The 14,093-nt window shown below is 35.1% G+C and overlaps 1 protein-coding gene across 1 annotated transcript in view; it reads right to left on the bottom strand.

The window, feature by feature from the left end:
- Positions 1–14,093, bottom strand: part of CWC22 (CWC22 spliceosome associated protein homolog) — a 26,293-nt gene continuing 12,200 nt past the window's right edge. Inside the window, exons 14-19 of the mRNA XM_010713537.3 lie at positions 8,236–8,313; positions 6,960–7,112; positions 6,057–6,184; positions 5,070–5,171; positions 4,748–4,944; positions 1–1,419 (exon numbers count right to left, since the gene is read on the bottom strand). Coding sequence (XP_010711839.1) covers positions 764–1,419; positions 4,748–4,944; positions 5,070–5,171; positions 6,057–6,184; positions 6,960–7,112; positions 8,236–8,313 — 1,314 coding nt within the window. The 3' untranslated portion in view covers positions 1–763. The remainder of the gene's footprint in view (positions 1,420–4,747; positions 4,945–5,069; positions 5,172–6,056; positions 6,185–6,959; positions 7,113–8,235; positions 8,314–14,093) is intronic.

Genomic DNA, 14,093 nt, shown 5'->3' with positions numbered 1-14,093 from the left:
TTTTAAAGTATACCAGGAAGGACATTCCTTAAACATTTCCCTCAGAGCTACACCTGAAGTCAACACAGACTTTAAATCACATTCACAGTCCAAAACATTTTTTCCTCTCTGTAAGATCACAAGTGTAGATCACAAGCTTAGGATGTTATAACATTAAAAAACATTGTGAAAAGTAACACAGAACAAGTTGACACACTTTCAAAGTGACATTTTAAATAACAATTGTGTTTCCAATTTTTAACTCTTGAAAAAATAAACAAAGGTTTTCCTGAAAAAATTTGGTCAATCTTATTCCACATTTATGAAGATGGAAGAATATATAACTGTAGAATGCATGTAGTGCTTATGCTGATGTAACTCCTTTTAAAAAGCCTTCCCAAGCATCACCTATAGTATAATCTGAGATTCTTACGTTAGCTTCAGCATCTCTGATCTGCAATTAGCCAAAGTTAAAACCCAAACGTTTTATACTATAAAGTTACAAATACTTGAAATTAAGTGACAAAAAACACCCATTTCACTGAGATCTTAACTGTTTTATTCACAAAATAAACAACTTCATCTTCCCAGAGGATGAATTTAACAGAAAGACTTAAAGCAACAGTTATAAAAAAGCAGTACTGAAAATTTGAAAAAGTCTGATAAAATTTACAAATGCAAACTACCACTTTGTACAAAATCTTTTTTAAAGAAAGTTTCGTCATTTTTTAAAATACAGTTTTAACAGCTCAGAAATGCCCACTTATTTCAAACTGTTTAGGTATTATTTTCGTCTGTGTGGGGAATTCTCCCTTCGTCTATCCTCATATTTTCTTGATTCCCTGTACTGGTCAGTGTAATGGCTGTACTTCTCCCTGAGTCTCTCTGAGCCATTTCTGTATCGGTGGTCGTCTTCTTCCTCCCTTGGACTTGACTTGTTATAGGATCTCTCTCCAGACCTAGATCTTTCTCTTTTTCTACTCCGATGTCCATTATCTCTGCTCCCATGTCTGTAACTTTCATCATCAGAAAAAGAAGCTCTTCTTTCTGCTTTCTTCAGTTTTGAATTGCTGTGTTTATTTTCTAGATCCTTACTTCTCTCGTTGTTCCTATCCCTTCCACTATGGTAATCATCTCTGCCATTAGACTCATCCCTGTGATGGTATTTTGATACATCATCTCTCCTATGTGCTTCGTAATTGTCTCTGCCATCAGACTCATCTCTGTGATGATATTTTGATGTGTCATCCCTCCTGTGTGCTTCTCTCATATTTCGGTGATTTCTTTCTGACTTGCTCTCACTGTCACTTTTGTCCTCTTGCCATCTCCTTCCCACTTTCTTCTCAAGCGATTTCCTTTTCCTTTCTTGTTTTTTCCGGGAAGCTTTATCAGATTCTCTATTTTTCTTTTGTGTTCTCCTTCTTTTAGCTTTGGAAGCATCTGAAATTACAACAAATTATGGGAATAAGGTTCTATTTTAATCAACTATTTGTTCTATTAAAGTATACCAAGAGTTATAAAGAAATACTTTTATGCAAAAACACTCCAACTTTTGTTGTTATGTATCTGGCCAGAGGTTACAAAAATATCAGCTTTGCTTGTATCTCTCCCCTCAACCAAGCATTTCATACAAAATCTACCCATTCTTTTAACTGGCGGGTTCTGACTATTTTTAATATGAAGAGAAATTTTCCCTTGAAGTATGAGCTAACTAAGCCCAGAGCTACATTATTCCTCTAAGCTTCAGCATTTGTCAGCATCTCTACTGTTCCAAACCCATAAACCTCACGTGAACAACAGGCAAGGCTACACCACATCCAAAACAGTAAAAACAAGAAAATATGACCTCATGGAATAGTTTTCCACATTTCATTCTATTTACCATGACTACACAGTTATCAAGAACATGACACATCATTCCACTTTAGCTCTAACAAACACCAAAACCAAACTTCTTGCTCAACTTACAGAACATACAAACAAACCTGCACTTGAAAGGAAAACATTACTAAGCAGTCATATAAATGAAGTAACTCATACCAAAAGAGTAACATGCTAAACAGGAATATGACATAACATGTAGGTCATGAAAGACATGCCTTCAGATTTTAAGTGCTATGTACTGACAAAACTCCAACAACCAAGCTTCCCCCCTCCTCTACTCATTTGTAGGTGTGATACTTGCAGGGCTTTTATCCTTTACCTATCTGCAAGTGACGCCTGAATTCTGAGAGCCTCTACACATCATCACCTTTTTACTGACTTGATACAGAAGGACCAGACACAGGATGTAAAGCCATACATCAAAACTCTCTGAAAATTTCTTTCTGAAAGGTCACCTTTTCCAGACCATCCATTATCTTCAAATTGTTTACTTCACCAATTACTTTCTGGAAAAGCTTATCAGTCAAGGAGTTTAAAAATAGCAGATGGGGTAAAAACTCTTAACGCTATCCTAAGAAAGAAAAGCAGGATGAAATAGCTTCAGAAACTTTGTGGTACTGCAGCAACATAACAATGACTCTGGCGTGTTTTCAGGAATGATAGTGCCAGCTTGTCAACAATTTAAGATCAGCTTCAGAACCCTAAGAAGAAAGGCCACAGACTACTGATACTAGGAACCACAGGAAATAATATTACATTAACACCTATAGAACTTTAAAAAGTCCCCAGTTTAAACTGGGTCTACATACTTGTTTCAAGCGAAAAGTGAAATCATCATGAATGCTAAAGAACAATGTAAAGTTAACAAGAAGTTTAAGAGGAGGATGTTTTGATTAAAAGCCTGGTAGTCCTTAAAAATACACATACAGATATTTTAGTTATGCCACAGGTACTGAGTGAAAGCAAAGCAAAGACAGTGTAGCTGCTTTAAACCAGTAAATATTTGCTTTTAATTAATAGAATTAATTGTCTAATAAAACTTGGCTCTTGAAAATAATGTATAACTATCTCAGAAGCAGCCTCCATATGAACCAACATCTGTATTTCTGAATGTGCAGCAGTATTTGTCTCAGAGGAAGACTTTACTCTTCCTGTTTGCTCTTTGTTAACAATCTGCAGATTTCTCCCAACAGATGAGACAAAGCATTATAAGCAAACTGTGAATACTAAGTTGCAGTCATTTACAGTTAACAATGGTTATTATATGAGCTACAGTATCACATATTTAACTGTTTCTAACCACCTTTTGAAAATACTGTAGCCATAAATTGATTTAATAGTACATCAAATATCTGAATTCTACAGAAGCTGGCTCATCTGGCTTCCTGGCACCCTGATAACATGCAATGACAGATCACTTTGGTTACATTTTAGAACAGTATGCTTTTCTTTTTTTTCCCAACTCTACCAAGATAAAGAAGCCTTCCCTCTGTTTGCAGCTTTTTAAAAATCAAGCTATAACCAGTAACCTTCATTTTGTATAAGCGTGAGACAGGCTTATAAGTATATAGTTATCTCAAATTAGTATCCCATACATGATATTTAAGTACATAAAAATCAGAGAAAAAGCAAAACTGGGCTACTAAGATAAAAAAATACAAGTTTAATGACCGTATTCCCTGATGAAGGAAGGACAAATAGTAAAAGAGAAGGTCTTAAGATTACAAAAATCAAGTGCTCCCACTATCAGACTGCAGACTCAGTTGGTTTGTCACTAAGGACTTACCTCTCTGGTTCCTATCAAGCAGCTCAGCAGAGCTGCAGCTGTCTATGCAGGAACCATCTGGCTCTTTGCTGAACTAACGCCTTCTTTGACCCTATTTGACTGCGCCCTCCTCTAGTGCTTTGCTGTCATTAATGTGATAGCTTTACGATGAAATGCAAATCAGATTTTGTAGAGGAACATTGCAAGAGGACAGAAATGCATTTCCAGACACGAGCAGTTCACACTGCTTTTATTTTATTAATCTGCTTTTTCATTTCTGAGTCACATAATAAATCAAATTAATTTTGAATCAACAAGCTTCTGAACTACAGAAAGTCACGCTGTGTTATCATCTGCTCATGTTATATAGGAGAGACTGTACACAGTAATTCATACTAGCAAGTACTTTACAGATTAAGCAATGTTTACGACACTTTATGTCAAAGAGAAGGGAAGGCTCTACAACAGGATGGCATAAGATGCTAAATAATGATTGCAACACGAAACTACATAATACTAAGTTATCAGCAAAAGCTGATTCATCCTTGAAGATTTCCCTCAAGGCGAGAACCCTCACTATATCAACACACAAACTCTTCCAGAGGAAGAGTTAGAAATGAAGAATAAGAAATAGAATAAAACAAAACTCATTGCTAGAACTGACCAATGATGTGTCTGATTCACAACAGGGTACATATTTACAGAAGAGGATACTAGGAGCATCAAGTTCACTCAACTAAGCAGTAGAAAAAAGAATCGGATGTTAGTCCCCAGAGTTCCCACTAAGCATCCCATAGAGATATTAATACTAGCCCCTCCATTCTCCACTAGACTGAAAAGACAGCTCTGTGCAACAGGTATCAACTGTGTAAGAAACTCTTCCTCAAGAAACAAAGTTTCTCACGTATTTAAATCATGGAAAAAATGGAACTAAGATTTTCTGTTTTCTGAAATAAGTTTATATGAGCAAAAAGTAGTATTTTAAAAACATGTAAATAAAAAAAAAATATTTATAAACCACAGCAACACTGTCTAGAGCTAGTTTGTAGCAATAACAGTAAACAGAAGCATAGAAGTAAACAACAGGTGAATAAATAGTTATAGCTAGTGTTTAAATACCTGAGTCACTGCTGTCGCTACTGCTAGATGAAGAGTCACTGCTGCTGGATGACTCTGAGCTACTGCTACTGCTGTCAGAATCAGAATCTGAAGAAGAGTCTGTTTCTGAAGATGAAGATGAATCTGATGACTCAACATCTTGTTTCTGAGTCATTATCATTTTTGGTGCATTTTTCAGATGCTCCCGTAATTCATCTCTAAGGAACAACAATAACAACATCATCAAAAAAAAAAAAAACGCCACTTCCCTCTCCCACCCCGTAAACTGATAGGCAGGGAAGGAAAGCAAGTATTAAATCAAATAATCAAAACTGTTCCTCACGTAAGTCCTCCAAGGCCAATAGAAGTGAAGAAATTGATGGCAAAACGAGTGTTCCTTGGGTTATCCCGAGGCAGCAATCCCTCAAAGAAAGGCTGCAGTGTTCTGTTGAAAACAAACATCTAAAATAATCAGTATGCCAGTTTAGCACTAATTCTCACTGACATTAATAGACTTAAAAAGGAACTATATTACATAGCACAGTGAAAATTCTCTTCATGCATTTTTCAACACTTTCCTTGTTTATATCTGAGATGTATATTAACAAAATACTTCTGAGAGTCTAATAATGCATTGTCATAACCTGACAGTATGAATAGCCTGATTTTGCGAAGCCCTGAATAGACTTGTGAAAATAGAGTAGCTAGTGACAGTAAAGGATATTACCTGATCAACATAAAGGACAAAGATCAAATTAAACATGGCCCTAAGATGGTTTAAATTCAAGCTTAGACGAGCTAAAGCATCTATTAAGTTTGTTTAACAGACAACCCAACTAATGGGAAGTAGCTTTAGTGACCAAGATGAACACTGCCAGAACACAGTATGTTAAAAAACCACAAATACTTAAAATAATGCTATTGACACTGTACTCAAGGACAAGCAACTAACCCTAGAAAAACTAGAATCATGTCCTTTTCTCCTAAACTTTGTCAGAACAAGCAGCCATAGCAACTTTCATTACTGCTGATAAAACAATGAAATTAACAGAGTTGCACTTGATACATTCTTATACAAGTTGTACTGTCTTTGGAAAAAAAAATACAGTTTTCAGATAAATATTCATGCACATAGCTGAACTTGTCAATGGTAGCATTCAGTTTAATGGGACTCTAAGTCTCTAATGAGTAAAGTTAACATACAACTTATTCTTGAATATTGCAGCTATAAAACCACAGATGTGGTTTAATTTGAAAACAGAGGTTTTATCTGTACTCTTTCTGATGAATTAATTCAATGTACTGTTTTTAAAATAAAACTTCAACTTACATGTCCTTTAATCTTGCATTCAAATTTGGAAGTCCCATATATTCACTAAGCTCCTGAAAGAATATTTTGACAAAAATCCTACTGGAGGATGTGGTTGTTTCTTCACTCAGTATTATACACTCCAGAACCTGAAAATGTTTATGAAAAAAAACACACACAAATGAAAGTATGTTCAAACTTAGCCTTAAAACCCTTTAGCCTCCTGAAATAACAAGCAAAGACTGTTTGTTTATTTTTGTTCACCAATGCACACTAATTCCCAGTCAAGAACTTTTCTTCCTTGAAAGGTCTGTTCTAACAAGAAATTTCTGATCATTTTTAAAGTAGCAATTGTTTCAGGATTTATCCTGTCCAAGAAAAGTCAATGGAAGAAAAACAGGTGTGAGAACTCCTGGAAAATTAAAGATTTGAAATGGATGTTCTAAAGAGGTGAAATATTTGGATTAATTTGTGTGTGCCTGAAGAATGTCAATTAGATTACATTATCTAACAAGAATAAAAGTGTAGGAAAAGAGAATTGTAATTATTTCTAAAGTTTCATATAAAAAGCTTGAAAATTTTCTCTGTGAAGTTAATTTTAGAAGATTTCTTTACACTTATTTTTTGAGAGACAGCTAATTACACTGCTGATTAGTTAAAAATTGTACATTTTAATCAACCAATTCCAGCTCAGCTCTGTAAAATAACAGCTGAGAGCCACTAATGAAGAACTGTGGGAGACAGAAATAGGATAGGATGTTCAGTGGTGTATCTCAGAAAACATATAAAATAATTCTGTTTGCTACAAGTGCCAATACTTCCAAAACATCGAATGAATACTAAAACCAATTTATTACTTATTTCTGAATTACTATAGATTAATAATTAAATAAAAAACCTTTGACAATAGCCAGTTCTACTCACACTCCAGGGAATGGAATCAGTGTACAGCAGATGAGCAAACATCTTGGCAACATTCCTTAATTTGTTTGTTTCCAAACGATGAATGGTATCATACTGTTCCTTGAAAATAGCTTCAAAGGATTCCATATATTCTTTTTTTAACATGCAGAAACGCTGAAAGAGTATTTTACAATTTAAACAACCAGATTAAGCAAAATATTAAACATGCAAATAACATGTATAAATGACTTATGCAATGTAAATGTAATGCTGCTAATATTTATCACAAGACCTTATGTTAAACTAATACTTAGAGAAAACATCTCCAAACAGATACAATTGATTGCTTCCAGCAGTTTGTCAGAGCATTAACTCATCTGCATTGCAAAGCAGTAATTAACAATTTTGACCTACAGCAAATGATTCAGCAATTTATTTTACTTCCATACATCCAATATTCTCACTAACCCCTCAAATACTACTTTTTTTCATGACATCACTGACTGGGTATTTAAGACCAGAGAGGCAGCAGGGAACACAGCTAGAGGCAAGACACTTTGGACATAAACACTTCAATGAACACAGAAATTAGCAGTTATATTCTACAGCTTTTCAACATGCACATTCAAATGGCTAGTGCTTCATAATAATGTCAGCAGAAATATTTCCTCAAATACCGAATTAAAAAAAAACCTACAAATGGAAGTAAACACTTCCTTTCATCAGAACTGCTTACTCTTACGACAACTATTTGACTCAGCGAGTCAGCTCTACCAATGTAAGAGATAGGAAGAGCTTAGGTAACTATCCGTGACTAAATTTGAAGTTACTTTGAGAAAAATGAAGACAACAACAAAAACCCAGGATGCTAGCTGTTTACTGAAAGACAACAAAACAGGGAAAACCAGGACAGCAATTATTGCTTTGTCTTATAAATAAAATCTACTAAGCAGCTGAAAGAAGAGTCTCTAAAGTCAACTGTTAGCACTAAGAAAAGGATTTTTCCAGTAGCTCACAACACTTTTAACTTCTTTTAATATCAATGCCTTGGCCTCCAATTTACTTTTCTACTGTAATGGAAAAATGGGAGGCCAAAAAGCATTAAAAGGAGAAAATGAGTTCTCATTTGGCATTCACTGTGCTTGTTAAGATCCAGATGCTAATTCAATCAATTAACATAATCATTTTCAGTATAATAAAGACTATTAGTTTTACTTCTCTATTAAAATTGGTTTGACAAGAGTAAACCAAAAGAAATTATCTACCATCGAGTGTAAAATCTGAAATTAGGACTCACCCCTGCCAGTAACCCAAAGAATTTCTCGTATGTTCTTTGCTGAGCGCAGCAGTCAAGTATCATGTTGCAGAGTTCTTTCTGATTTCAGAGAAAACAACATTTTCTCTAGGTAAATTTGTTGTAGCAGTACAAACATCATCACTAAGTATCAAAATATTGAAGAAACACTTACATGGATGCCAGCTGTGAAGCAAGACTATTTACATAACTTCATTGGTAAAAACAGTAGTTTTCCAAATTTCTTGTGTTTCTGAAGTTATCTCAAGGTCTATATCTGAACTTTTGGCATTTGTATTTTCTCTTATGCTTAAGCTAATGTTTTTTAATGATTTTGAGCCAATTCAATGTATAATCTAATAACAACAGTTAAAACTACTTTACTAACTGCCTTTACCACAGAGCAGAAAACAGCACTAAATCCCTGCATCTAGAGAAAACATAGACAAGGAAATCCATATTTAATTACATCACAGGAGACCCCAGAATAACTGGTACCTTAGCAAGTATTGCTCATCTCTATAACAAAACGCCAGACAAGGAAACTAGACAGACGCACGTATATGCCTACCTTTGTAAGTAGGAGCAGATAACTCATGGATGAAATCTGTATACATCTTTACACAAATCCTAAAATAATTAGTTCAATTTTAAACTCTAACGTTTCTCTATGTAGCGGGTATAATTTTACAGGTGTTTTTTTAGTCACAAAATAACCATCTAGTAATTTAAGCTCAGACATTTTTAAATCCTACTGCTAGAAAGAATGAAATAAAAAAAGCAGTTGCTTTTTTTTTTAAAGGAGTGAGAGGAGCATAAAATAAATGCAAAAAAAGCATAAAACCAGGAAGAGCTCTTTTACCACTCTGAAATCTTATTTTTAAATAACCTTTTTCAAAAGCAACAAAAATAACTCAGAAGACTAACTTAAGCCTTGGCAAACTGATCTACCTAGGCTTCTTTTCTAACTCAGGAAGAGAGCTTGGCTAGGAGAGAATGCAGGAAGTAAAGGCAGATTGGCCTCCCAAAGTTTCTTTTTTTTTTTTTTTTTTTTTTTTTATTTTTTACACACACACCCACCGACCCACCCACCCGTGATAGCGTGCCTTCCATCTCTCTCCTCTCCAAATGCATGTGAACATACGCAAGCATCAGCTATGGCAGTCCCACAGAAGATACTAGCTGCCAACTACCCAAAACAACCAGTTCCCTCCCACTCCATAAAAGACAGCCTTTTTGGAAGAAAAGATATCTGTCCTCCTTTCTGCTCATTTCCCAATATAATCACTCGAAGTTAATTATTGTATCACCCTCCAGTAGCAACAGCTATGGATACACATAAATGTTGTTCTCCTGACTACATAAACTGAGCAGATAGTGGCATGGCTTATGGCACGGCTTAGGGCACAGTCACTGATACAACCAAAGCAAATATTCTTATATGTGAATTAGAAGAGATCAAATACTGTATTGCAGTTTTCCCCCAATTATTGTATACTTTTCCATATGACCAACCTCACAGCATAAATCAATTTATGACATTCCCAAATAGGTTTTAGAGTATCAGTCATGTATCTTTCATGATTATTTAAAAAAACTTTAAATAAACTTTCCACTAAGCTTGTGATGCAAAACATTTTGCCCATCACAAACTGTGCTCGGAACAAACAGCAAGCCAACCACGTTTAACAAGAAGAAATAATCCCTTCCAAATACCAAGGCAACAACGTATCAAAGAGAAACCTAAGTTTGTTTAAAAGCATTCTTTTCAACACTGTCACACTGGGTTAGCTTGATATATTAAAATGCATATTAACTTTTTATATTATCCTGTTTTACAGTAATGCTTCAGGTAATCAGTTTTTAAACAATAAAAAGGGGTAAAGTGCTGATGCCATTACAAGTCAGCAAGATTTGAAAAACAAATTACTTCTTTTCCTCATCTTAAATGCAATTACAACATTGGTATCCCCTGTGGTTTACAGTAATTAAATATTTTAACATTTTAATTAAATATTACAATGATTTCTAGGAGGGTATCTATGAATAACCACATACATGAAAATAGCTTTGCCCATAGACATTCTTGCCAGTGTTATCAAAACAACTCAAGGTTAGGTCTAGAGTAACTGTCTTTCAGATTAAAAATTAACAAACTTGAAAATGATTTAATTATTTTTTGAGAGATGTGACAAGTTCACAAAACAATTCTAGCTTCAATTATAGCTTTAAAAGGTTAGTTAACTCATTTTGTTGCTTCCAGTGCTAACGCTTCTAAAGATGATTAAGGTGAGGAAAGCTTTTGGGCTTTACTGCAGCACTTCCTTTAAAGAATGTAACAAGCGCTTCCCAGTTTTGAAGACACTTTGTATACTGAGCTGGTCAAAGCTTTCCATACAATGCCAAGCAAGTATCCAGATTTGGTCAGATATTAAGTATAGCTATCTTGTCATGAAGTACATAAATACTTCAAAAATATCTGATGTCCAATACAGAATGAGTGAATTATCTTTTGTGAAGATCTTTAACTCAATACAGAAAAATGCCACTTCCCAAAACTGCTGAAATGGAAAATAAGGAGAAAGACTTCTCTATATACACTACATTTCTCCAAGTTCTCATTTGACAATTCCTGTTCAAGCAGGATAATGGGTTGGACAGACTTAAGCACAGTCTTGCAGGGAGATTATCTTCTTTTTTAAGCCAGCATTACTATTTTAAAGAACAAGCATACCCTCGCTACTCTACATTAAACCAGCTTCACACATAAGGGTACATAACTTCAGAAAGAGAAGTTAAAGTAACTCAGTTTTCTCACTCCTTTCTGATTCAGTGTTTCATACACTATGTTTTTTTTTCCTTTTTCATTCATTCTCCCTTACTTCTTGCTATGAATTCCTTCTGTAAGAGCCACTACTATTTCTAAGTTGACCCACAGCTGTCCTCCAAGGAGGCTGCTTTGCTCCTCCTTCCCTAGCTGGCAGTGATGACGTTTCCCCTCTCCTCCCTTGCCAGCCATGCAGTTCTGCTCCTCCACTGACTATACAAGCTGTATACAATATAAAGCAACCATGAGATATCCCTTATCCACAGGCTACTGGTGCTTTTTAAAACATAGAAGTCCCCATGCTAGTACGTGTGTTTCTATTATCATGTAATGAATTGAAGGAACGAATATGCTGGAAACAAAACTAGTAAGGCTGGCTTACACCACTATGAAATTATTTAAAATCAGCATCTTGTTTTTATACATTGTTGCAGTGTTTTCACAGATGCTGTTCCTCATTCTTTACTATTTTATTTCAGCTGAAGTTTATTTTACTACCTTTAAGTTTTCCCTACCATTGCATATTGTAGTGCACGCAACTCACATATGCCTATTTTTTCCAGCACCTCTCTCTTCCTTCCCTCAGTTCTCAGAATTATTGCACAGAGCCAAGGCTGGCGAAGGGATAGAAGGTGCTTCAGTAGCAGGTGGTCTGGCAAACTGCACGTAATGCTTTTGGCAGCTCCCATGCTGCCTCCAAGTCTGTCCTCTATTAGGTCAGCTGACAGTTATTCTTCAACTTCCATTATCCCTTTGCCTACATTCTTTTTTTTTTTTTAAGCCTCTGTTTTATGTTTAGAGAATTGTATGATTAAAGTTCAACATACTCATCAGAAGACAATTAGACCTACAGGATTTTATGTAGGAAGAAAAAACTGCATAAGGATACACATGTATTTAATTGTGCTGCTTTAAATCTGCTTCCTGCTACAAACCTGCAGCACACATGGAAGGCTCTAGTAAAACAATACATTGAAAGCCACACAGCATACGCTTCCTTTCAGCCTGAAAGGTACGTGTACAAAAATTAAGTAATGCCACTGAGGTGATGTGAGCAATTCCATCTTCACAGCTTAAATGCATACATAGAAGCTTGCAAGATCAGAGCCTAGCCAGAACTCTAGCTAACACCAGGTACTAGTAACACAAAATATCACCTCCTCTTCTCTTCTATATTTTTATTTTGTAGATGGCAGTGTATACCAAAATAAACACAGATAGGGCAATGAGCTTCACAGCTAGATAATGAAATCAACTGTTTTTACATCATTAACATTTTTATTAATGATAAAGATATGCAGTTAAAGGAAACTTTTATATTTTTTATATTTATTGGAAACATTTTAGTAAAAACAACACCTATCACAGTTATAAAATGCATATATCCTATTGAAAAAAAAAAAAGAATTTAAGCCTAGGCACTTCAGAGAGTTGGGAAAAAAAAAGCTAGCATTTTCTCATTCAAAAGATCAACAAGTCAAATGCTGGCACCTTCTAATAGATTTCATGTATTTTAAAAAGCACATTTTAAAATGTAAGTTAGGTTTCTGGGACTTCATTCCATACACACATGGTTTAGAAGTTCCCCTTAATCTGTTACTATTTATTTCCAAGAGATACTTTGAATAATCCAGCTACACAATTAGTTATTTTCTCCTGCAAATGTTCAGTTCCTCCGTGATCCCAAAGCCTAAACGAGAAATCCCTATTCAGGTCATGACAGAAACCTCAGGTCAAACAAAGCACCTCATTCATTCCCACCTACTTAACTCTGTTCAGAAACTGCTTGCATTTTTAAATATGTAATTTACATACTAACTGGAGAGAAAGGAAGAAAGAAGATAAACATAAAGGGCATTTTTCAGATTTTATCTCAAGATCCACATTCTGCAGTTATAGGTGCGTTTCTGATGTAACTTGGGGGATTATACTGATGTCAATGGCACTGCGTGGTGCACACAGTAAAGCCACAGAACAAGACCTCATCTATTAAAATTTTATATTTTAAATGTAATGCAGTGTTTAGAAGCAGGTTTTTTTTTTTGCACTTAGTCTTCTGAGGATCTTATATGCGTAAAAACTGGATAAAAAATACAACATAACTCTTAAGAACTTCAATTAGTGTAAAATAATCAGATAGTAACCTAGTATAAACAAGCATTCAGATCAACACTTTCACTCACAAAACATCACAAAATCAAATTTCTAGTGGAAGTGTGGACCCATCTCAAACAAACACAAGCCTACTTGTAACACTGATCATTCTTTCCCTCCTCAATACCTTTTCAAGTCACCTTAGGAACAGACCTGAAGCTGAGAAACAATTTATCATCTACACACCATGGAATACTTTGCACATCAATTCACAGGGCACATAACCTAACCTATCCATCCTACATACTGAAAGAATACACTGTAAATCAAAGGACCGTTAGAAGCATTCCTAGGATCCTACGGACTGTAAAAAGACAGCCAAACACTTGAAAAAAAACCATCACTATGTCCTATATTAGTTACTGTCTCTCAGAGGAAACTGCAAGCAAACCAAGTCCTATTTCAACACAAGTCTGAAATAAATTGAAGGCTCCACAAAATAAACAAATAAATAAAATAAAAGTCCTGCTACAAAAGACAGGGAATGGCATGGAAAGACTTAAAGATGATCATGTATTACAGACATTAGCAAGGCTGTGAATTACCAAGGTGCAGCTGCCAAACCAACCAGCTGGGATACCCCACATTTGACAAAAGTAAACCAATGAATCTATGAAATCATTGACTTGATCAGGTTTAGATCATCCCTCTCCATACCAGCTTCCTGGACTATGTTTTCACTGAATGTCAAGTCAAAATAAGTACTCTTGTTATCTTCAAAACTAAATCAAGAAATAGCATAAGTGAGACACTCTCAACCCCCCTATCCCAAAGTAGGACTGTTTTAAGGAAGTGTGACTCCATCCTGTAAAAATGAAAATGTGTCAAATGCATGCATAATTCTTTCAAGGCTGTGCTTAAAAAAAATTCTCATATCAAG

This window comes from Meleagris gallopavo, chromosome 7, assembly GCF_000146605.3.
Source record: "Meleagris gallopavo isolate NT-WF06-2002-E0010 breed Aviagen turkey brand Nicholas breeding stock chromosome 7, Turkey_5.1, whole genome shotgun sequence".
Lineage (NCBI taxonomy): Eukaryota > Metazoa > Chordata > Aves > Galliformes > Phasianidae > Meleagris > Meleagris gallopavo.
This window is presented reverse-complemented; position numbering and strand designations above follow the sequence as displayed.